This window comes from Salvelinus alpinus, chromosome 7, assembly GCF_045679555.1.
Source record: "Salvelinus alpinus chromosome 7, SLU_Salpinus.1, whole genome shotgun sequence".
NCBI classification, from domain to species: Eukaryota; Metazoa; Chordata; class Actinopteri; order Salmoniformes; family Salmonidae; genus Salvelinus; species Salvelinus alpinus.
This window is the reverse complement of record NC_092092.1, coordinates 45,636,200-45,662,047: the sequence shown is the minus strand read 5'-3', so window position 1 is coordinate 45,662,047 and position 25,848 is coordinate 45,636,200. Positions and strand designations below refer to the sequence as shown.

The 25,848-nt window shown below is 43.3% G+C and overlaps 1 protein-coding gene across 4 annotated transcripts in view; it reads left to right on the top strand.

Annotated features, from left to right (window-relative positions):
• Nucleotides 1-25,848, top strand: part of LOC139580189 (protein diaphanous homolog 2-like) — a 643,765-nt gene that overhangs the window by 38,578 nt on the left and 579,339 nt on the right. For all 4 annotated transcript variants that reach the window (XM_071408766.1, XM_071408767.1, XM_071408768.1 and 1 more), the window contains one exon: nucleotides 2,136-2,156. In XM_071408766.1, coding sequence (XP_071264867.1) covers nucleotides 2,136-2,156 — 21 coding nt within the window. The remainder of the gene's footprint in view (nucleotides 1-2,135; nucleotides 2,157-25,848) is intronic.

Genomic DNA, 25,848 nt, shown 5'->3' with positions numbered 1-25,848 from the left:
AGCCATTTTGCTGCTTTTGTACTAACACAATTTGAAATGAACATGCTGGTATTTAAAATGGATTTGACCAATTGCCAACGTGCCCCATCAATACCCTGGTATTTCAAAGAGTAATTTGACCAATCACCAATGTGCCACCCCGTTCTCGCAGTGAAGCCTGACAATTCGTCAGAGAACGAAGGCCTTGTTATTCTTCTCCTGTCACACTGTTATCTTCTCTAATGAATAAATAACTTTATTTTCCCCACACCATATGAGAAATGATGCTAATGCTAATGATAGTGAGGGGAGAATATCAATAAATGCCACCGCTCCTGATGACATTTCCTTCAGACGTTTGTTTACTAGGGAGTTGTTCTATAATGGAGCACTAGAGATGCTCATTAGCATACACACATCCAGCAATAACCAAGCATTAGTCCAATTATTATTAGGTCTACCTTTAGGTCGTTTTTTTCTCTTAGAATTGACAGGAATTATGTCACGGTTTTAGCGAGAATGAGGTGATACCTTGCGTGGGGAAATGGATGTTAGCACATAAAGTGCAATTCCCCCTCAAGCTCCTCCCTGACAGTGATGCTCCTTGGGGTTTTTCAAGATAATGTCTGATCTTTTTGGTCAAGCCGCCAAAACAATAACTCAGAAAAGAGACATGTTTTAATGTTCTCGCCATGTAGTCTTATCAACACTGAAACAACACCAGAACAATGCTGGAGATAGTAGTCACTCACCTCTATGTGATTCAAGTTCCCGATTCTCCCGATAATAACCAGACCGTGTGAAGATATCCTCAAAGTTAGACAATGATACGCTAAATTCATCAGAGGACGACTGGGGAAATGTGGATTTATGGTGAAAAGCACAGTGCACATGATCAAGCGGCAACACAGTTAAAACTGACTTTATTGCCGCCATAAACTCTGATAGAGGAGAGGGAAGCCGAGCGTCAAATGGGAGAGTGGGAGAGGGAGATGGAGAGAGAGATTGATAAAGAGAGCGAGAGAAAGAATGAGAGCGAGGGAATTACAGTCGACTACAGAGAGCCAGGGAGGCAGAAAGAGAAAGAAGGGAGCGAGAGAGTGAGTGAGTGAGTGAAGGAATGCAGAGAAGGCAGAAAGTGTGATAGAGCGAGTGATTGAGAGAAAGAGAGAGAAAGATGGAATGAGAGGCAGACGGAGAGATCAAGCGATGGAGAGAGAGAGTATGTCTTCGCTGTCTTGATGTGCAGTGACTTTATAACTTCCTGTGATCAGTGTACACTGCACGGTGCTTCTCGGAGTGCAGCTGGCGGGCGAGAGAGAGGGTTGTGCTCAGCTGCAGATTAGAATACATTTACTAGGCTGACAGACACCCACCCACTGCGAGACACGCTGCTGTAATAGAGAAAACGCTCCCCACTGCCCGCCACTATTGACAGATAACAAGGTTAAACTCCAGAAATCATGCTGACTGCATGAGCTCCAAGGTGATACGCGGCGTCGCTAAATCTGACACCTGAAGTCAAGCACAGATGGCAGCTGATTGATTTTGGCCTTTGGGAGATGAGAGCAACCTGTTTGTTTTACTGTGGAAAAACTGCCATTTTAGGGGTTAATTCCATGGGAAATCAATCAAGCGCAAAGACAATTGGATTTGTGTCAAATTTTGACGTTTTTCAAAATGAGAACAAACTGAATAAACTGATCTGAAAATGTTTGTTAAATCATCATGATACAGATAATTTGAACTGTCTTTTTTAATATTATATTATATTGTCATTAACATTGAGCTCCTGTACAGGCTAATTAAAGTCCACAAATATAAAAACAGTCCCCAAATAAAAAAAATATTAAAATAGGAACCGACTCACATAGAGGCCAAGTGAACAGGAGACTCCATATTCTTTCAAAATGGCTGCCAAACGAACAGACACTGTCTTACCATGATGCACCCTCAACTTTTAGTTCAGCTATGTTACCCTATAAGTGTTTAGTAGTGAATGTAGCCGTGTGAGCGCAGTTTGTAGCCTATGTAATGTCAGAATAAGGTGCGCTTGATACCTCTTATATTTGAGAGGACATTCTTGGCCTACTAATGATTGTGCCGTTTGTTGTCTTTTTGCACATTAACTCCTCTCCGCTGACCGCTGCATGCAGATCACTGGGAGCAAAGTCACGGTAAGTACGCCCTTTATATTATTACGCTTTGTGAGTCGTGTTCCTCTCATGCGTCTCTCCCTCTCCTCCCTCCCCTTTCTTCTCCTTTCCCTTTTAAAAGATTCTAGTCTAGTCAGTTTGTCCCCGAATCTACAAGTAAGGTCATTTTATTATGGCTTACATATTTTTTTTCCAGCAATGTCATCGCTAATAGGCTGTGATTTGGAAAGGCTATACGTTGTTGACACAATTCTTGCATGCAAATTGGAACACTTTTCCAATGAAGGATTTCTAAATTATACAGCCTTGCAAATGAACTGGGGGCTCTTTTGTTGGTCTAAGTCGTTTCTCTTTTTGAAATGGATTGCAGACTAACCCATATTAGCATTTAAATATTGTAATACCAGGGATGAGCAATAGTTTTTAGGCAAATAATAATAATCTGCAGTCTAATCTGTTTTTTTTGGAACGTTTTGCATCTAAATGACTTTCATTGTGTTCTTTCCTTGAGACAGCACACTGGAGAAACGATCACTTGATTAGATTGCATTACACACACACACACACACACACATACACACACACATGCACACAATGCGTTTGCTGATTGAACAGTGGAAAATATATTGAGTGCATTATTCCTCAACCTTCCAGAAATGTCAGCCCGGTTTAATTTAGCGGTGGGGTATTCGCCGCAATACATCTGAATTTGTTGTCAACACCCCCTGTCTCAATCCCACAACATTAAGGCATATCTCCTATGTCTCAGAAATGTACACCGTTGTTTGTGTTGTTGCTGTCACTTTTCTCCCCCACTAGCTCGCAAACAACCCTAGTAATATTTATAAATATACACTGTCCAAGGAGGCTGCCGAAGTTTCTTCATTTCTCCGCCACTGTAATACGGTAATTGCAGATCTGCTCTGGCAATTTCTCACAACGTGAAGCCCTATTGCCTATTGTGAGAACGGCATTCCGTTTTTTGGGGGCAGGGCTTTTGGGGGGAAAAAAGCTCTCTTATTGCTTTTTGCTAGTGTGAATTGTCACCTTTAATGGCGTTTTATTGCTTTCATAAGCCTCCTTCAGGATTAAGGAGGCCCAGAGGCTTAGAGGGAATGAGGACAAGGTAAACCAACCAGTACACTGTGACCTGGGCTGAGTCCCAAATGACACCATTTTCCCTATGTAGTGCAATACTTTTGAGACCCCTATGGGCCCTGGTTAAATCTAGTGCATTACCTAGTAATTAGGGTGCCATTTTGGATGAAGAAGACCTGGTCTGTGGTCTACTGATGGGCCCAGACAAACCTTCTTGTGTTTTGACTCTCTCTACAGACAGAAGTTTTTTGGTGTTGATTCTTTGACAAACTGTTATTTTTTACCAGGTTATTTCTGTTGCAAAAGTAGATTATTTAAGACATTGTTACGAACCGAAATGTGTTGTCTTGATCAGCAGGAACAGAGTTCATTGTGCTGAGGAAATAGGTTGTGATAGAGGTGTACGAAGACTGTTTATCCGAGAGCAGCAAAGGCCTAGTTTGAAGTTTTGAACTGTCTCAGTGTGCCACTCAGACAGCTCTCACTTTGAAGAAGTTTCTCAAAAATCTGAGGATGCTAGTAAGATTTCCCCTGAAGTCTCTGACCTTTAACCTCTCCCTCAGTCAGACTCACATCAGTGCCTCGTGGAGCGGGCTAACACAGAGCTAACACTGAGAAAGCAGGGAGCTGTCAGTCTGAAGAGACTTAAAAAGCTCCACTCAGAACCTAAAGAGCCAGTCAAGAGAGGAGTTTAGCTCAGTTAGCCTGGTGTGGCTTCGGATTGGGCTGGAAGATTCCCATTTTCACACTGTCATTGTGGTGCCTCTGAGGGATCCTTGTGCAGTCGGGGTGGTTGGGAGGGATGGGGGGGGGGGGTTGGGAGGGCTGGGGGAACTGAAGGTACTGTGTGGTCTGTAGGGAGCCTGCAACACTTATTCCTCTGTCTCAACCATGAAATCTATCTGGCACCTTCCCCAGGTAGGGGCGCGATGGGAGGTGGAGGAGCGGGCGGTGTGAATTGCCTCTAATTCAGTCTGGCCAGTGTGTCCACATTCACCTCTGCCACTGCTGAAGTGTGTCTCATCTGCCTTTACACCTTGTTGATCGAGCTAACGGGGGAAGATGAGGACCACAAAGTAGACGAATGTCAAGTTGCCTGCAGGCAAACTAGACTGGTAAATAGACAGGCAGGCGGACAGGCTGGTTGCAGTTCTAGCGTCTATCGACCAGCTTGATGACTTCATAGGTCGTCTCTTTTTAAAACAAGGATGATTTACATCACAACTCAACTGCCACGCTGGAACAACAGTGTTTCAATTGGTCCTGTGGTGCGTTAGTGCGAGCTGCCTGCGAACCACCAGTTACACGCAGGCAGGGGCAGGGCAGCCCCAGTCGGAATGCAGCTCTTGAAGTACCCTGTACCGCTGTTTCCAGAGAGATGGATTTTAAGGGGTTACATGCCCTGCCCTTTAGGAGCTGATCAACTGGAGGAGATCGATATCCACATGACCGGCCGTCCCTGAGACTGAGCACATTTCCAAGATAACATACTGGTCAGCCTACAATATGTCAAGGGGTGAGAAAGGGGGAGGGGAGGAGAGAGCCTTAAACACCTCAGACCTTGGGGACTGGAGGAGTCTGTTGGATTGGTGATGGCTGAATGGGTCTATTTCAGAGAATCATGTTTTTTTTTTGTCTGCCAGAGTAATGGACAAAGCTTGTTGTTTAAAAAATGAATTACATCTGGCTCACCCTTGGGACGCAGGCCTAACCTCTTCACTTGTATAAAATGGCCGAGGCCGGTTTTTAAGGATGACCTCTTTTAGTGGTGTGAAAGTGAGCTGTATGTATTGGCTGACAAGACCTCCCCAAGGAGTGCTAGAACAGTTTAGTGACAGAATAGAGCTTTGAAGTGATTGGAGAGAGTAGTTAGTTTCCCCCCAAAAGTAGAGGCGAAGGACATTCAACGAATGTAGGAAGAACAGGACATAAAAAATATTGCAGACAGCATATTTAATGATTGGCATTGGCTTGAGTGTATTGAGTGTATTATACAATTTAACAGATTATTCTTCCATGAACTTGAATCTTTTAACATGTAACCTTTTAATGAAATGGTATTCGATTAATTATCCTGTAGTTGAGGACGCACAGTATCTATTTATTGAGCGCGCTCAGACACTTTGAGGTAGGTACCATTGAACACGGAGAATGGCCAATGCTTTCTAGCGTCTTTTGTTCCAATGTTTGAGGAGAGGCACTTAGAACAATTCTCATTTAAGCTGAAATGGTATGCTTCTCTCCCGATTCCGCCTCTTTGTTCCTGTGTATTCCAGAGGAAGGCTGTATTCCCAGGCAAATCGATAACCTTGGCATTTGTTTTGCCTGTTCTGCTCATTTAATTGGCCAATGACATATCAAGCGCGGCACGCACTCCAAGGCTTTTCGTCACCTGATGCACTCCTGCTCATTGTGTTTAAGGCCTGTTTAAGGCCTCGATGGATAGAGGGAGGGATGGCTGCAAAGACAGAGTTAGAGGAGCATCAACTGCCACCACTTATTTCACTCACTACCCTTCCTCGCTACCAGCAGCAATGGTTTTTGGTGGGCCTTTTGTAAAAACAAAATCTGAATGAAACCAATACCACCCTCCCTCATCCCCTCTTCCTTCCAAGCCCCACACATCTGAAAATAATTATTTGTTTCACATCAACACAATTATCCCAGAAACCCTAGACCCACTCCAATTTGCATATACCGCACCAACAGATCCACAGATGACGCAATCTTTATTGCACACCAAACTGCTCTTTCACACCTGGACAAAAGGAACACCTATGTGAGAATGCTATTTATTGACTACAGCTCAGCGTTCAACCCCATAGTGCCCTCAGCTCAACACTAAGCTAAGGACCCTGGGACTTAACACCTCCCTCTGCAACTGGATTCTGGACTTCCTGACGGGCCGCCCCCAGGTGGTAAGGGTAAGTAACAAAACATCCGCCATGCTGGTTCTCAACACGGGGGGCCTCTCAGGGGTGCGTGCTCAGTCCCCTCCTATACTCCCTGTTCACTCAAGACTGCACGGCCAGGCACGACTCCAACACCATCATTAAGTTTGGTGATGACACCACAGTGGTAGGCCTGATCACCGACAACGATGAGACAGGCTATAGGGAGGAGGTCAGAGACCTGATCGTGTGGTGCAAGGACAACAACCTCTCCCTCAACGTGATCAAGACAAAGGAGATGATTGTGGACTACAGGATCTAAAGGAGGACCGCGCACGCCCCCATTCTCTTCGATGGGACTGTGGTGGAGCAGGTTGAGAGCTTCAAGTTCCTTGGTGTCCACATCACCAACAAACTAACATGGTCCAAGCACACCAAGACAGTCGTGGAGAGGGCACGACAAAAGATATTCCCCCTCAAGAGGCTGAAAAGATTTGGCATGGGTCCTCAGATCCTCAAAAGGTTTTACAGCTGCACCATTGAGAGCATCCTGACGGGTTGCATCACTGCCTGGTATGGCAACTGCTCAGCCTCTGACCGCAAGGCACTACAAAGGGTAGTGAGTACGGCCCAGTACATCACCGGGCCAAGCTTCCTGCCATCCAGGACCTCTATAGTAGGCGGTGTCAGAGGAAGGCCCTAAAAATGGTCAAAGACTCCATCCACCCTAATCATAGACTGTTGTCTCTGCTACCGCACGGCAAGCGGTACCAGAGCGCCAAGTCTAGGTCCAAGAGGCTCCTAAATAGCTTCTACCCCCAAGCCTTAAGACTCCTGAACAGCTAATCAAATGGCTACCCAGACTATTTCCATTGATGCCCCCACCCCCCTCTGGAACACTGCTGCTACTCTTATTATCTATGCATAGTCACTTTAATAACTCTATCTACATGTACAGTTGAAGTCGGAAGTTTACATACACCTTAGCCAAATACATTTAAACTCAGTTTTTCACAATTCCTAACATTTAATCCGAGTAAAAATTCCCTGTCTTCGGTCAGTTAGGATCACCACTTTATTTTAAGAATGTGAAATGTCAGAATAATAGTAGAGAGAATGATTTATTTCATCTTTTATTTCTTTCATCACATTCCCAGTGGGTCAGAAGTTTACATACACTCAATTAGTATTTGGTAGCATTGCCTTCAAATTGTTTAACTTGGGTCAAACGTTTTGGGTAGCCTTCCACAAGCTTCCCACAATACGTTGGGTGAATTTTGGCCCATTCCTCCTGACAGAGCTGGTGTAACCGAGTCAGGTTTGTAGGCCCCCTTGCTCGCACAGGCTTTTTCAGTTCTGCCCACAATTTTTCTATGGGATTGAGGTCAGGGTTTATGATGGCCACTCCAATATCTTGACTTTGTTATCCTTAAGCCATTTTCCCACAACTTTGGAAGTATGCTTGGAGTCGTTGTTCATTTGGAAGACCCATTTGCGACCAAGTTTTAACTTCCTGACTGATGTCTTGAGATGTTGCTTCAATATATCCACATAATTTTCATGTCTCATGATGCCATCTATTTTGTGAAGTGCACCAGTCCCTCCTGCAGCAAAGCACACCCACAACATGATGCTGCCACTCCCGTGCTTCACAGTTGGGATGGTGTTCTTCGGCTTGCAAGCCTCCCCCTTTTTCCTCCAAACATAACGATGGTCATTATGGCCAAACCGTTCTATTTTTGTTTCATCAGACCAGAGGACATTTCTCCAAAAAGTACGATCTTTGTTGCAAACCGTAGTCTGGCTTTTTTATGGCGGTTTTGGAGCAGTGGCTTCTTCCTTGCTGAGCGGCCTTTCAGGTTATGTCGATATAAGTCTCGTTTTACTGTGGATATAGATACTTTTGTACCTGTTTCCTCCAGCATCTTCACAAGGTCCTTTGCTGTTGTTCTGGGATTGATTTGCACTTTTCGCACCAAAGTACGTTCATCTCTAGGAGACAGAACGCGTCTCCTTCCTGAGCTGTATGACGGCTGCATGGTCCCACAGTGTTAAAACTTACGTACTATTGTTTGTACAGATGAGCGGGGTACGTTCAGGAATTTGGAAATTGCTCCCAAGAATGAACCAGACTTGTGGAGGTCTACAATTGTTTTTCTGATGTCTTGGCTGATTTCTTTTGATTTTCCCATGATGTCAAGCAAAGAGGCACTGAGTTTGAAGGTAGGCCTTGAAATACATCCACAGGTGCTCCTCCAATTGACTCAAATGGTGTCAATTAGCCTATCAGAAGCTTCTAAAGCCATGACATCATTTTCTGGAATTTTCCAAGCTGTTTAAAGGCACAGTCAACTTAGTGTATGTAAACTTCTGACCCACTGGAGTTGTGATACAGTGAATAATAAGTGAAATAATCTGTCTGTAAACAATTGTTGGAAAAGTTACTTGTGTCATGCACAAAGTAGATGTCCTGACCGACTTGCCAAAACTATAGTTTGTTAACAAGACATTTGTGGAGTGGTTGAAAACGAGTTTTAATGACTCCAACCGAGGTGTATGTAAACTTACGACTTCAACTCTACATATTACCTCAATTACATTGACACCGGTTCCCCGCACATTGACTCTGTACCGGTACCACCTGTATATTGCCCCACTATTGTTATTTACTGCTACTCTTTAATCATTTGTTATTCTTTATCTCTTACTTTTTTTTATAGGTATTTTCTTAAAACTGCATTGTTGGTTAAGGCATGTAAGTAAGCATTTCACTGTAAGGTCTACACCTGTTGTATTCGGCGCATGTGACAAATAACATTTGATTGGAAATAAGCTATTAAACTGTGTGTGGACCGTCAAGCAGAGTTGATGTGGCACATGTCCTTTGTGCTTTGAAAGACTGGTAAAGAAGAACTGTATTCCCGCCTGCCCCTGGCTAGTGTTCAGTATGGATTCCAGTTGAATATTTAGATCACCGGTTTTAAATGTGTTGTGAGACAGTATCTTTGCGGAGACTTTCTTGGGATGACATTTAAAGTTGACTAAAAAGATATTTTGATTTTTGGAGTATCAAACCATGCCTCTTTTCCTCTGTAAGTTTGTAGATTTTGGGCAGTATCAAACCATTGTATTTCCCATTACTGAAACACATTGATGTCTAAGAGATTCATGTAGTTGATTACATGGGAGTGCATTAAGGAATTATTTAGACGCCTTCCCTTTACTCCACATTTTGATTTGTTACAGACTTAATTTATTAAATTGTTTTTCCCCCTCATCAATCTACAGTACACACAATACCCGATAATGACAAAGCAAAAACTGTTTTTTATACATTTTTATACATTTTTCTCAAACTCTGTCAGGTTAGATGGGGAGCGTCAGTGCACAGCTATTTTCAGGTCTCTCCAGAGATGTTCGATCCGGTTGTGTGGCTGTGTGCTTAGGGTCGTTGTCCTGTTGGAAGGTGAACCTTTGCCCCAGTCAAAGTTCCTGAGAGCTCTGGAACAGGTTTTGATCAAGGATCTCTCTGTACTTTGCTCCGTCCATCTTTGCGTCGATCCTGACTAGTCCCCCATTCCCTGCCGGGGGAAAAAATCCCCACAGCATGATGCCACCACCATGCTTACCCGTAGGGAGTGTGCCAGGTTTCCTTCAGACGTGATGCTTGGCATTCAGGCCAAAGAGTTAAATCTTGGTTTAATCAGACCAGAGAATCTTGTTTCTCATGGTCTGAGGGTCCTTTAAGTGCCTTTTTGGCAAACTCCAAGTGGGCTGTCGTGCTTTTCCGAATGCATTGTGTATGACTTTTATGTTTTATATTTGACCTGTTGAGGTGATATTTTGATGATATCTACTCACGAAGAGTCAGGGGATGCTCTACTGCAGGTATTCCAGAACTGGGGGTACGCGCAATGCCGTCGGGGGTACGCCAAATAGAAATGTGATTCACATTAAAACATTTTTTTTTTTTATTCTTCACGTTTTCAAACAGTCCATTTATATTTTCCAACGGGGCTATACATTTGGGTGAGGTTTATTTGTTGCTGGAGTAGCCTTGTTTCACTTTCAAAAATAAAATTAAACCATCTAGTGTTCTGCGAAATAACAACACAATGTCAAATACAGGTAGCCTAGTGAAATAATTAACATCCAATCACATTAACCGTTACAAACGTAGCTGCTGCTCATGCTGCCCATGTTGGTATCTGTACTGATGACTCAAAAGCCATGACAGGGAGACATAGTGGAGTGGTAACACACGTGCAAGCAGTTGCTCCCGATGCCACTTGGGTACGCTGCAGCATCAACGAGAGGCTCTTGCTGCCAAAGGAATGCCTGACAGATGGAAAGACGTTTTGTACACTACAGTGAAAATGGTTAACTTTGTTAAAGCAAGGCCTCTGAACTCTCGTGTATTTTCTGCACTATGCAATGATATGGGCAGCGACCATGTAACTATTTTACAACATACAGAAGTGCGCTGGTTATCAAGGGGAAAAGTATTGAAACTTTTTTTTAAATTGAGAGACGAGCTTAAAGTTTTCTTTACTGACCATCATTTTCACTTGTCTGACCGCTTGCATGATGATGAGTGTTTCACACAACTGGCCTATCTGGGTGATGTTTTTTCTCGCCTGAATGATCTGAATCTAGGATTACAGGGACTCTTCGCAACTATATTCAACGTGTGGGACAAAATTAAAGCTATGATTAAGAAGTTGGAGCTCTAACAAGGACAACCCACAGGTTTTTCCATCATTGTATGATTTCTTTGTGTGCAAATGAACTCAATCTTACGGACAATGTCAATTGTGATAAAGCGAAGCACCTGAGTGAGTTGGGTAAGCAATTACGCAGGTACTTTTACGAAACACATGACACAAAAAACTGGATTCGTTTTCCCTTTCATGCCCTGCCTCCAGTCCAGTTACCGATATCTGATCAAGAGAGCCTCATCGAAATTGCAACAAGTGGTTCTGTGACAATTGAATTTAATCAGAAGCCACTGACAGATTTCTGGATTGGGCTGCGCTCAGAGTATTATGCCTTGGCAAATCATGCTGTTAAGACACTGATGCCCTTTGCAACCACGTACCTATGTGAGAGTGGATTCTCGGACCTCACTGCATGACAACTAAATACAGGCACAGACTGTGTGGAAAATGATTTAAGACTGAGAGTCTCTCCAGTACAACCCAACATTGCAGAGTTATGTGCATCCTTTCAAGCGCAGGTTTCTCATTAACCTGTGGTGAGTTATTCACAATTTTCGATGAACAAATAAGGTTTTATACATAAGATGGTTAAATAAAGAGCAAAATTCTTGATTATTATTATATTATTATTTGTGCCCTGGTCCTATAAGAGCTCTAAGAGCCGTGTTGTGACAACTCACACTCATTCTTAAGTTTAATAAATGCATCGTATGGTGTGTGTGCTGCAGGCTTACAATGATGGCAAAAAACAACATTTGAGAATGCGCTGACCCTGGTGCTAGAGGGGGTACGCAGCTGGAGGTTGAATGTTTTGAAGGGGTACGAGACTATAAAAAGTTTGGGAACCACTGCTCTACTGGGATCATTTCAGTCATTACAAACAACACATCTATCTTCTTCAAGCCATATTGTACTGTCTATAAGCCTATGATTCCCTGCTATAACATCAGCAATGCAGCACCATTAGGCCTATATTGAGTCTGTAGATCAGTGCTGTTTGTGTTGTGCGCTAGGGCATCAATCATATTCAAGTTTCCCAGGGCTCAGCATGGATTGACAGTAAAACAATATTAATTTTCATTTGTCCCCTCGCTCTTCCCCCGAGCCCTTTATTAATACTTCAATATAGAAACTTGGTACGCAGACACCTTTTGGCATACAATTTTAATGTCTTTCAGTCCAACTCTAATTCAGAAATGTCAAGTGTAGATCTGATTGATTCATGCTTTATACAATTCGGAGACCTTTTCTAGGTTATTTCTACGTCTGTTGAGTCTGTCGGAATTCGGCAGCATATTGGTTTTGAGAGAGCAAAGGGATTTAAATATAGTGCTCATGAATTGAATTAAACAGCATTGTGCAGGAGTTTGCATTTCTGCCTCTTGACGAGACATGCTATTTATTAACTTCCTCTCTTGTATACATGGCATTGTAGCTGTTCTGTCACTCCAAGTTGGATGTTTCAACCGAACAAAAAACAAATAATTCAGTGCCTGTTTATTCTTCCAATGTACAGTGCATTCAGAAAGTATTCAGACCCCATGACTTTTCTATTCTAAAATGGATTAAATAGTTTTTTTCCCTCATCAATCTACACACAATACCCCATAATGACAAAGCAAAAACAGGTTTTTAGAAATGTTTGCAAATTTATAAAAAAGTAAACAACTGATATAACATTTGCATAAGTATTCAGACCCTTAACTCAGTACTTTGTTGAAGCACTTTTGGCACCGATTAAAGACTTGAGTCTTCTTGGGTATGACGCTACAAGATTGGCACACCTGTATTTGGGTTGTTTCTCCCATTCCTCTCTGCTGATCCTCTCAAGCTCTGTCAGGTTGAATGGGGAGCATATTTGCACAGCTAGTTGAACAATCCTGTCTCTGAGCTCTACGTACAATTCGTTCAACCTCATGGCTTGGTTTTTGCTCTGATATGCACTGTGAACTGTGGGACCTTATATAGACAGGTACAGTATGTGTCTTTCCAAATCATGTCCAATCAACTGAATTTATCCAATCAAGTTATAGAAACCTCTCAAGGATGTTCAATGGGAACAGGATGCACCTGAGCTCTATTCAGTCTCATGGCAAAGGGTCTGAATACTTACATAAGTAAGGTATTTCTGTTTTTTATTTTTAATACATTTGAAACACTTCTAAAAAAAAAAAAAAAAAAAAAAACTGTTTTCACTTTGTCATTCTAGGTTATTGTGTGTATATCGATGAGGAAGAAAATGTATTTAATCAATTTTAGAATAAGGCTGTAACATAAGATAATGTGGAAAAAGGCAAGGGGGCTGTATACGTTCCGAATGCACTCTATTCTAATGTTGTATACTGTATTACTACTACACTATTACAATACTATTGTTTGCAACATATTTGCAGCAGACTTCTCCTAGACTATTTGCCCATGCTTGGCTTGGCTAACCTTTCACTAGATTCAACTGAAATGTTCCTGTCTTCAAACGCCCACCTTGGTCGTAAGATGAGTGTAACTGTGGGAGAGGTAAAGTGCAACAAATATAGAACATGATTTCTGAGCTGTGGTAGGTAGCAGCGTAACTCGTGGGAGGAACCTCTGAGTGAACACACTCCCCAACTCCCACAGCAGAGGAAAAAGCGGAGAAGTCCCTTCTCTTTTAAGTGTGATGATCTTTTTTCTTCTTATCTCTTCTCACCTCCCCTCTCCTCTTCTTTTCTCTCCTTACGCCTGTTCTCTCATCTATACTCTCGTCTCCCCACCACTGCATTATACTAAATACAGGGCCTTCAGAAAGTATTCGCACACCTTGACTTTTTCCATTACATTGAAACTTGCACCTTGTTTGCAAATAAGGCACTAAAGTAAAATATGTCAAATAAATATTTTTTTTGTCCTGAATACAAAGAGTTATGTTAGGGGCAATTCCAAAACAACACATCACAGAGTACCACTGAGTGCTCATCTTTTAAAGCATGGTAGTGGCTGCATAATTTCATGGGTATGCTTGTCATCGGCAAGAACTAGGATAAAAAGAAACGGAAAAGAGCTAAGCACAGGCAAAATCCTAGAGGAAAACCTGGTTCAGTCTGTCTTGAAGACTTGAAAATGGCTGTCCGGCAATGATCAACAACCAACTTGACAGAGCTTGAAGAATTAAAAAAAATGATAATGTGCAAATATCGTACAATCCAGGTGTGCAAAGCTCTTAGAGACGTACCCAGAAAGTCTCACAGCTGTAATCACTGCCAAATTTGATTCTAACATGTATTGACTCAGGGGTGTATACTTATGTTAATGAGATATTTCTGTATTTCACTTTCAGTACATTTGCAAAAATGTCTAATAACATGTTTCCCTGTTTTTTTTAAATCAATTTTGAATTCAGGCTGTAACACAACAGAAGGTGGAATAAGTGAAGGGGTATGAATACTTTCTGAAGGCAAAGTACATCTCTTTTCAAAGGAAGAGAGACAATCAGGCTTCGTGCTTTCAAAGGTAGAGAGCTGGATCTCATTATTTTGAAGGGAACATGAAAGGGCGTCTGGAGTGGACATGGTATGCTGATATTGAAAGCATATGGAGTGTGTGTGTGTGTGTGTGTGTGTTTTGATGACCTTGTCCTTGTGTTTGTAAGTAGCACTGTCTTTGGCCCTGCAGCAACATCATGACTTGAACATGTCCTCTACTCTCAGATTTGGATATTAAGGAGAAGAGGAAGAGAGAGTGTGATGGAGAGAAAGAGCCAGAGCCAAAGATAGAGGGAGAGAGCAAGACTATATTGAGACAGAAACACAGGGGAAAAAAGAATTGTGTGTGTATGTGCCTGCTTTTTCTGTGTGTGTTTGGCACGCCTGCTTGCCTGTGTGTCTTCCGCTGTGTGTGTGTTTAGCTTTGTTTGTGTGTGTGTGTGTGTGTGTGTGTGTGTGTGTGTGTGTGTGTGTGTGTGTGTGTGTGTGTGTGTGTGTGTGTGTGTGTGTGTGTGTGTGTGTGTTTCTGTGATATTGGGGCTGTCAGTAATGGGGCTGGGTGAACACTGCCTACGCGCTCAGTGGTTCATCTCCCCATGGCTCTCTCTAACACACTACACGGCACGCCGGCTCCACAGGGTGCTCCTGCAGGCTGAATTAGGTTCCATAAACTTTATGGCATATTTTTACAACTCGTCTCTCTGTCTGCGATTCCACCACAGCATCCCCGGCCTCCTCTGCTTTAACTGTTCACACAGCTGTGAAATTCAGTGTACCCCTTCGCTTTTTATGGTCGTTTGGACAGGCTTGATTCAGTTGGTGCCCCCCGGTGGGGGGAAGGATTGGCTCCTTACCTCCCCCGCCACAAATGTTTATATTTAGTAAGTTATTTGTTTTGTGTTTTACGGCCATGTTTTTTTTATGCAAGGTGGTGGGTGATTACTAGAGATGTCTCTCTTAGTATATCACGTCGCCTGTGTGTGTGTCGGTGTGTATGGTTTGTCGGTGTGTGATAACTGAGTAGTCCTTTCCCTAACCTTGTCTGACTCCACACCCTCCCGTGATGCTCTGTTGCCCATGCCAAACTCAGTACAACTCCACTATGGCGGTGCATATTTGGCTTTGCCTTCGACTGCGGGCAGCGGTCACAGGAGTGCGTGTGTGTGCGCATGTGTGCGTGTGCACTGGGCAGCAGTTCAAAACATCTGAGTCCAGCCAGTTGCGTGGAGGAGGTAGCTACTTTCCACCCGAAGTAGATACTTTACATCATCCTAGAGAGACACTTAGTTGTTGTTTGTTTGACTCACTGACCGAGAGGCATCAGGTCATAAGGACATTTCTGGGCTAAACCAAAGTCACTCCAGCTCTTGGGTGGAAAAAGGTGGAGGTGGAAAGAGCCACAGCTATGCTGGCTGATATATCATAATCTCCCCTCTTAACCCCTCCCGACTCTTCTTGGAGCTCCCCTTATTTGCCCCCGCCGCAGTCAATAAGCCCACCCGGCACATCTCTAGCAAGGTGTACCTTGCCTACTCCCTTCCAGTCTCCTCCAACATGCTCCACTGCTGTCATACCATCCGCACAGGAAGTAAGTAAGCCCCATAATCGCCTCATCAACAGCACTGCTTCCACTGATTCCCAGACAGTTCCCCGGTTGCCTGTAATGATCGGTGATCTGATCAAGGCTGGGTGACTCAGCGCTATAATTTCTTCCTTTGCAGTTTTCCCTTTTAAGGGCGCCCGAGAGAGATGGGTCGCATGGTTAAAATGTCCGCTTTGAAGTTTTACGACTTCTCCCTTTGTGTCGTCCGCCTAGCAAGGGAGCCTGAAGAGCTGGGAGTCCGCCCTTCCGCATAACTTTCAGGTGTACATACCAAGACAAAACAGCACACTTTTTTTTTGACATTGGAGGTATTCAAATCAAATCTAATTGTATTGGTCACATACACATGTGTTTAGCAGATGTTATTGCGGGTGTAGCGAAATCCTTTTAAAATAAAATACTGCAAAGTTTCCTAAGAGCTAGAGGCACGGCATCCCTCTGTCGGCTCCATTTTTAAATATGACAAAGGTACTTTCACATTGGCCTCTGTCTGTGTACGCATGCCGACGACGTATTGTCTGTATCGCTCGCCTTTGCTATAAACACTGTCTTTAGATATTTATTCACATTAGAGTGTTGATGGTGGTCAGCAGCATCAGCAGCTTTCTGTCTCTGAGGTGAAGTACCGGAGGTTGCAGCAAGATGGCAATAGAAGTCTATTGAACTCTCCATGGTGCAAAAGAGAGGAAAAAGGTAGGGGAAAAGTCACAATGTTGCTATGGAATTGACCAAATAGGTTTTGTTCTACCTAGCAGCCTACACACACACACCCACACACACACACACACACACACACCCACACCCCCCGCACCGCTATGTCTGGCTCCCTTATGCCATTTGTAAGACGTTGTCTGATCTTTAAAGAGGAGAATAAGTGTGAAACGCCTCAAAAGCATTCAAATGGATCCATCTTTCACCGATCGATACACCGATCAGCCTCACTATGCAGTTGAAGAAACAACAACAAGAAAACAGATTCTTCACCGCTTAATTTTTTTCTCTGAAAACTCCACAACCACGATGGCCTCTAACATTGCAGACAGATATGTTCTGCTCTGCTTTTGTTCTTAAGCCTCACAAGTCTCAAACACAATGGCACGACAGTGAGGAAGCTCAACGTAACACAACCTCGGCTGTTATCGACAATTCCCCACATATTTACCAGACATTTATGTAATCGAACCTGAATAATTTATCTGTGGCACCGGTGTGACGAATGAAGAAAACACACTCCTCACTATAAAAACATGTTAGTGGTCTCATAGCTGCACAACTCAAAATCTCATGTCTCTATATCCACCTATATATCCATTCCATTGAATCCCTGTATCTGGGTGTTGAGCCCACTGATCAAACTATGTTTTTCTGGGCACATAGCTTCTGTCATCTCTATGTATCTCGTTCCACCCTGTGTTTGGGTGTTGAATGTTCCTGATACAGGACTAATTCAGTGTCACACGAGTGTAGTGGAGATGTGGCTGGCACAGCATGGCAGAGGGCACTACTCTCTTTCTATATATCTATCTGTGGTATATATCTATCTATCTGTGGTATATATCTATGGTATATATCTATCTATCTGTGGTGTATATCTATCTGTAGTATCTATCCATCTTTTATATATTAATCTATCTAATCAATTAATCTAATCTATCTGTCCCTCCGTTCATCTGTCTGTATTTGGGTATTGAGGCTCCTGATATTGGCCAATAATATTTGTTACATGTTTTCTGCTGCTACCATGTTGTTGTCATGTTGTGTTTCTACCGTGGTGTGTTGTCATGTGTTGCTGCCTTGCTATGTTGTTTTCTGACTTTATGTCGTGTTGTCTCTCTTGTCTTGATGTGTGTTTAGTCCTATATTAATATATATATTTTTTTTATCCCATTCCCCGTTCCCGCAGGAGGCCTTTTGCCTTTTGGTAGGCCGTAATTGTAAATAAGAATTTGTTCTTAACTAACTTGCCTGGTTAAATAAATGTCCAAATAAATAAATACAGGACTGATTCAGAGCCACATATGAGTCTGTAGTAGAGCCGTGCAATAGGTGGGTAGGTAAGGCTGGCGGAGCCTGGCAGCAGGCTTGTTTGTGGATGTCATGTGTTTCTCCTCAAACGGGGACACAATGGCGCAGATGCCGCCTCACCCGCCAAAGCCCCCCTCTGCTCAGGTGCCCACCACCATCATGCCACATACATTTTTAAAACACAGCCATATGGCAATTCTGTTTTCTTCAGGCGTCTGTGCCAAATGGAATATGAGTTAAAAAACTTCCAACTTCCAAAGACAAAAAATATCCATCTTGTCTTTTTCGGTCGAAGCTTGACAGACAGAATAGGGCCGTCATACTACTCCACTAGTTGGTGTAAAAAAACGTATAGCGCATTTCTTTAGAATGGGAACCAATTACTGAATATTGCCCATAAGGTTATTTAAGTGTTTCATGAAATGGCGATGTCCTTGATGTGGGATGTAGGCTTAGCAGGTAAATGGACATCAATCACATTGAGCTTTTAGTCTGCCCCTCTCAGATTTTTCTCATCTGTAGCCCCTCACCTATGAGTCATGCTATATCATGTTGTTTGCCAAATTGTTTGTAGATCCCCTCTAGGAGCCCAGTGTCAGGTATAAGCTTGCATTTCCGCCAAAAAAACGAAGAAGAACAATCTTGTCGCCGAGCATAACAGCAACATCTCAAAAGCTTATTCTGATAAAAAACAAACCAAAATTGCTTCTTTCATCTCCTCGTGGTTTTTGGTTAAGCAGTTCAGCCCAAGCCTCTAGTGAAATGTTTTTCCCCTCTGTTTGCATTTCTGAACAAGCCTCCATAACGATAATGAATGATATTATTTTAAAACCAATTACTGTTAGTTGGGAGGCTTCTTTACCAACATTGTCATGTTCTCTGTGGAATAATATTCTGTCATATCTGCTGCTGTCTGCTGCTGCTGTCAAACTTGCTATTTTCTCCTATTCCCCAAACTGTCTATTCTATGCTAATGCATCTCTTTTGGTATTCAGATACCTCCCCTTTTTAAACAGAACCTCTCAAGGGAGCCTGATCTCCAGGAATTAGAGCAAAGTTAATGAATGACTGAAACTGTTTGCCATATTTGTATACTAAACCAAAAAATACATAATATGTCAAAATACGGGCAAAGCTGCACAGGTTACACATCATATTGAATGAAGATAGTTGTGGTAAAGTCTAGTCAGTATGACCTCTACCTTCGCTGTTGAGCGTCTGAGTAGGGATAGACGTGCTATTCCCTCTTCTATTTCCCACAGGTGAATTGAGATGTTGCGTTACGTTGAATCATGCTAAAATACTAGAACACGAAAGCAAGCGAACGTAACAGATTACGTCTGTTATGTGGGAGAAGAGAAGGCGTACTTGTATCAACATTGAAAAGGTCGTCTTTGAGGGAGAGCGAGAAGGATTTCCTCGCCGTATTCACATTAAATATAATGAATGGTTCGCGGTAATGCAAATTGGTTTTCTCTGAGAAGCCGACGGTATACCGCACCGTATACTTTGTTCAGGTAAATTATATGTATTAATGATTACCAAAGACTTGTATAGCCAGTGAATTACCAAGTTTTCCTGCTGCCTATCCTCTATTCTTCCTTTTTGTATGCTTGGGCCTTAATTGTCTGCCTCTCGCATCGACTTTTAGGAGGTGGACTCTACTGCTTTTGTTTAGACTTTCTAATCAATGGTGTATAGGCTTGACAGATGTGCGGTGCACAAGGACACACAATGGTCTCTATGTCACATGAATATCTGAATGGTAAGTGTACTGTATCCATGTCCATAAATGAAAGTGTATCCCTATCTTTCTCTGCCACCCACCCATGCAAGCGCACACACGGTCATTAAAAGCCACGAACGCCTCACGTTCCTGAAGATTGATTTATACCTTATTTAATAAGATGAAACATTACCTGAAAGCAGCTCCCCCCCCCTTAATTGACCAATTTTGATGCTGCTCAATAAGCATTTGTCATAGCAAACCTTGACACTAGTAGTGTTCTCTCTCTGTCTCTGTGTGGCATCCGCATACTCACACTTTCGCACTCACCCACAGCTATTACTGATATCACTCTGTCATAATTAATAGAAGAGATATGAAATATATATTAAATATTCAGTGTGTTTTTGTTTCAGGGATTGACAGTGCATGTCCAAAATTGCCTGCATCAGTCAGCATCTCTCAGCCCAACCCTAATTATCCCACTTTGCCCAGCAGCTGTCTGCTATTAGGGGCCTTTGTTCCAGATGTTTTCTTATTAGAATGGAATTGATCATCCTAATGGTTTTAGGGGTCAAAGCACAAAGATTCAGTTGCCCTTTTCTCATGGCAAGGGGCCACAAGTCTTGCTGCTGTGATTGCACACTGTAGTTTTTCACGGAAATGGGAGTTTATCGATGTTTGATTTTGTTTTCCAATTCTTTGTGGGTCTGTGTGATCTGTGGGAAATATGTATCTCTAATGTGGTCAGACATTTGTCAGGAGGTTAGGAAGTGCAGCTCAGTTTACACTTCATTTTGTGGATTTTGTGGGCATTGATTCCTTTTAGGTGGTTGTAGAATTGAACAGCTCTTTTCTGGATTTTGATAACTGTAGCCCTAATTCAAAGTTTTGCCTTGCCAGCTCTATAGTCTGTGGACAGAGCTGCTCTCTCCCTCCCCCTCTGCAGTAGAGAGAGGAGAGGAGAAAGCTGGGTTTCACTCCTCTCTTTTTCTCTCTCTCTGCCTGGCATCCGAACCTCCACCGCATTTTGTAGAACTTCTGTAGCCACCGAGGCATCCTGCGCCCATTCACTCCGAGATGGGAAAAGAGGGGAGAGGGGGAGAGAGACAAAGAGAAGCAGAGAGGGAGAGACGAGCGAGCACAGACAACAGATTGAGAGGGAGAGAGATAAAACAGAGAGACAGAGAGAGGTGGGCTTTCCTATTGTTCTCCCTCTCATCACACTGTAGTGCATCTAATCCTCACAAGGCTGATATTTCCTTACATCAATGTACAGTATAGTGGTACGTGCTGCATCACAATACACTCTACTGTAGTTAGATGTACAGTACCAGTCAAAAGTTTGACCACAACTACTATTTTCTACATTGTAGAATGACAGTGAAGACATCAACACTATGAAATAACACATGGAATCATGAAGTAACCAAAATATATTTTATATCTGAGATTCTTCAAAGTAGCCACCCTTTGACTCGATGGCAGCTTTGCACACTCTTGACATTCTCTCAACTAGCTTCATAAGGAATGCATTTCAGTTAACAGGTGTGCCTTGTTAAAAGTGAATCTGTGGAATTTATTTCCTTTATGAGTTTCAGACAATCAGTTGTGTTGTGACAAGGTAGGGGTGGTAACACAATGAACGCAGCACGTCTCTGACTCCCCTCCATCTCCACACATGTTCCCTGTATCAGTAGGATAATAGCCGACTTTCGCACTTCAAAAGTCAATTGAGCGAAACAACAAGCGTGACGCTTAATTGCATCCGTCTTTGTCTCTCCGTCTTCATTTTATTCGGTATTCTCTGGAAAACGTACTGAAAACAGAAGCATCCGTTTATAAGACACTTGCCTAGTGGTTGGATATTACACAGCTTTATTCTCCTTGACGGACAAGTGTTTGTTGTTTCCTTGTGAGTTTGAGAAATCTCGTATGAATTCGGGAGGGATTGAACCCCCCCCCCCCCCCCCTCCACCCCGCCAAACAATTTTATACAACAGGGAGATGGACGAAGAAGAATCGGTGATCCCATGTGAAAATCGATGCACTTATAGCAGCTAGATGGTGTTTTTCGTGACTGATCAATGAAGGGTGAAGTTACCCCTAGATGCTGATCATATGGTTAAGGTGAGGATTGGGGTAAGGGAAGCTGATCCAAAATGACACCCTATTCCCTATGGGCTCTGGTAAAAAGTAGTGCTCTATATAGGCAGGGAGTAATTTTTCTAATTGCAAATAGCCATGTGATGAAGTGTCAGCCACTTTAGTGTCTCCATGTTTGACATGCTTAACCACAACTTGAACCCGAGTCCCTATTTGGCAGGCATTGTGACCCCCTTCCCCCTCTACCATTTACTCATTCTAATGGCTTATGAACCGACGGCCCTATTTGGCATCCATTGATGCTCCCCCACCCATCCACCCCACCATTTGGAGCCATTCTAATAGCTTATGAAGGCAACATAATGATGTGTGGACTTTGTTATTTGCTTTTGTTCACAAAACACTTCCCTGGTTTATTGCATTTTTACGGATGGGGGCCTTGATCACTCATATTACGGGGCGGTGTAAATGGGAGTCAATAAATTACCCACCGATTAAAGATGATGCCCTCACTTTGGGTGCCCGGGCACCATTCGCCATGCATAGTTAACACGAGTCTTTTCAAGTGTACTAGTTAAATCATTGTAATTCCTTTTCCATTTGCCATCCGCCACTGCTGCGGACTTCATTGGCTGACATTTGAATACGGCACAAATATTTGTGTGTACAGTAGGCTGGTAGCCTAGTGGTTAGAGCATTGGACTAGTAACCGTAAAGGTTGCAAGATCAAATCCCCGAGCTGACAAGGTAAAAATCTGTCGTTCTGTTAGATGGGGATGATGAACATGTGTTATTGTCTTGCCCGTCTGAAGGACTTTGTCTGTGTGCTCAAGATCAGTTTTTGTTTTATTGGGAGAATTTGTGGGCACCTTCTCTCAATAGGTACATTGCCTTCGGAAAGTATTCAGACCCCTTGACTTTTTCCACATTTTGTTACGTTACAGCCTTATTCAACAACAAAAAATGTATCCTCGCAATACCCCGTAATGACAAAGCAAAAACGTTTTTGTTTTCGAAATGTGTTAATTTATTAAAAATAAAAATGGTATCACAACCTTTACTCAGTACTTCGTTGAAGCACCTTTGGCAGTGATTAAATCATCGAGTCTTCTTGGGTATGACACTACAAGCTTGGCACACCTGCATTTGCTGAGTTTCTCCCATTCTTCTCTGCAGATCCTCTCAAGCTCTGTCTGGTTGGATGGGGAGCGTTGTTGCACAGATTTTCAGGTCTCTCTAGAGATGTTCGATTGGGTTCAAGTCCGAGCTCTGGCTGGGCCACTCAAGGTCATCCAGAGACTTGTCTTGAAACCACTCCTGCGTTGTCTAGGCTGTGTGCTTAGGGTCGGTGTCCTGTTGGAACCCCAGTCTGAGGTCCTGAGTGCTCTGGAGCAGGTTTTCATCAAGGATCTCTTTGTACTTTAATCCGTTCATCTTTGCCTCGATCCTGACTAGTCTCCCAATCCCTGCCGCTGAAAAACATCCCCACAGCATGATGTTGCCACCACCATGCTTCACCGTAAGGATGGTGCCAGGTTTCCTCTAGATGTGACACTTGGCATTCAGGCCACAGAGTTCAATCTTGGTTTCATCAGACCGGTAAATGTTGTTTATCATGGTCTGAGAGTCTTTAGGTGCCTTTTGGCAAACTCCAAGCGGGCTGTCCGGTGCCTTTTACTGAGGAGTGGCTTTTGTCTGGCCACTCTACCATAAAGGCATGATTGGTGGAATGCTGCAGAGAAGGTTCTCCCATATCCACAGAGGAATTGTAGAGCTATGTCAGAGTGACCATCGGGTTCTTGGTCACCTCCCTAACCAAGGCCCTTCTCTCCCCCTGGTTGCTTAGTTTCTTCAATTTAAGAACCTTCAATACTGCACAAATGTTTTCGTACTCTTCCCCAGATCTGTGCCTCAACACAAGCCTGTGTTGGAGCTCTACGGACAATTCCTTCATTATCATGGCTTGGTTTTTGCTCTGACATGCACTGTCAACTGTGGGACCTTATATAGACAGGTGTGTGCTGTTCCAAACCATGTCCAATCAATTGAATTTACCACAGGTGGACTCCATTCAAGTTGTAGAAACATCTTAATGATGATCAATGGAAACAGGATGTACCTGAGCTCAATTTCGAGTCTCATATTGAAGTGTCTGAATACTTATGTAAATAAGGTATTTCTGATTTTGCAAAAAAAAAAATTTTGCTTGGTCATTATGGGTTATTGTGTGTAGATTGCCAGTTGTGGAAAAAGTACCCAATTGTCATACTTGAGTAAAAGTAAAGATACCTTAATAGAAAATGACTGAAGTAAAAGTGAAAGTCACCGAGTAAAATCCTACTTGAGTAAAAGTCTAAAAGTATTTGGTTTTAAAAAATACTTAAGTTTCAAAAGTAAAAGTAAAAGTATAAATCACTTCACATTCCTATATTAAGCAAACCAGACTGGATAATTGTATTATTTTTTTAGGGATAGCCAGGGGCACACTCCAACACTCAGACATAATTTACAAGCGAAGCATTTGTGTTTAGTGAGTCCGTCAGATCAGAGGCAGTAGGGATGACCAAGGATGTTCTCTTGAGAAGTGCGTGAATTGGACCATTTTCCTGTCCAGCTAAGCATTCGAAATGTAACGCGTACTTTTTGTGTCAGGGAATAATGTATGGAGTAAAAAGTACATTCTTTTCTTTCGGAATGTAGTGAAGTAAATGTAAAAGTTGTCAAAAATATAAATAGTAAAGTACAGATACCCCAAAAAACTCCTTAAGTAGTAGTTTTACTTTAGTACTTTACACCACTGGTGATTGCTGAGAAAATATATACACTGCTCAAAAAAATTATGGGAACACTTAAACAACACAATGTAACTCCAAGTCAATCACACTTCTGTGAAATCAAACTGTCCACTTAGGAAGCAACACTGATTGACAATAAATTTCACATGCTGTTGTGCAAATGAAATAGACAAAAGGTGGAAAGTATAGGCAATTAGCAAGACACCCCCAATAAAGGAGTGATTCTGCAGGTGGTGACCAGAGACCACTTCTCAGTTCCTATGCTTCCTGGCTGATGTTTTGGTCACTTTTGAATGCTGGCGGTGCTTTCACTCTAGTGGTAGCATGAGACGGAGTCTACAACCCACACAAGTGGCTCAGGTAGTGCAGCTCATCCAGGATGGCACATCAATGCGAGCTGTGGCAAGAAAGTTTGCTGTGTCTGTCAGCGTAGTGTCCAGAGCATGGAGGCACTACCAGGAGACAGGCCAGTACATCAGGAGACGTGGAGGAGGCCGTAGGAGGGCAACAACCCAGCAGCGGGACCGCTACCTCCGCCTTTGTGCAAGGAGGAGCAGGAGGAGCACTGCCAGAGCCCTGCAAAATGACCTCCAGCAGGCCACAAATGTGCATGTGTCTGCTCAAACGGTCAGAAACAAACTCCATGAGGGTGGTATGAGGGCCCGACGTCCACAGGTGGGGGTTGTGCTTACAGCCCAACACCGTGCAGGACGTTTGGCATTTGCCAGAGAACACCAAGATTGGCAAATTCGCCACTGGCGCCCTGTGCTCTTCACAGATGAAAGCAGGTTCACACTGAGCACATGTGACAGACATGACAGAGTCTGGAGACGCCGTGGAGAACGTTCTGCTGCCTGCAACATCCTCCAGCATGACCGGTTTGGCGGTGGATCAGTCATGGTGTGGGGTGGCATTTCTTTGTGGGGCCGCACAGCCCTCCATGTGCTCGCCAGAGGTAGCCTGACTGCCATTAGGTACCGAGATGAGATCCTCAGACCCCTTGTGAGACCATATGCTGGTGCGGTTGGCCCTGGGTTCCTCCTAATGCAAGACAATGCTAGACCTCATGTGGCTGGAGTGTGTCAGCAGTTCCTGCAAGAGGAAGGCATTGATGCTATGGACTGGCCCGCCCGTTCCCCAGACCTGAATCCAATTGAGCACATCTGGGACATCATGTCTCGCTCCATCCACCAACGCCACGTTGCACCACAGACTGTCCAGGAGTTGGCGGATGCTTTAGTCCAGGTCTCGGAGGAGATCCCTCAGGAGACCATCCGCCACCTCATCAGGAGC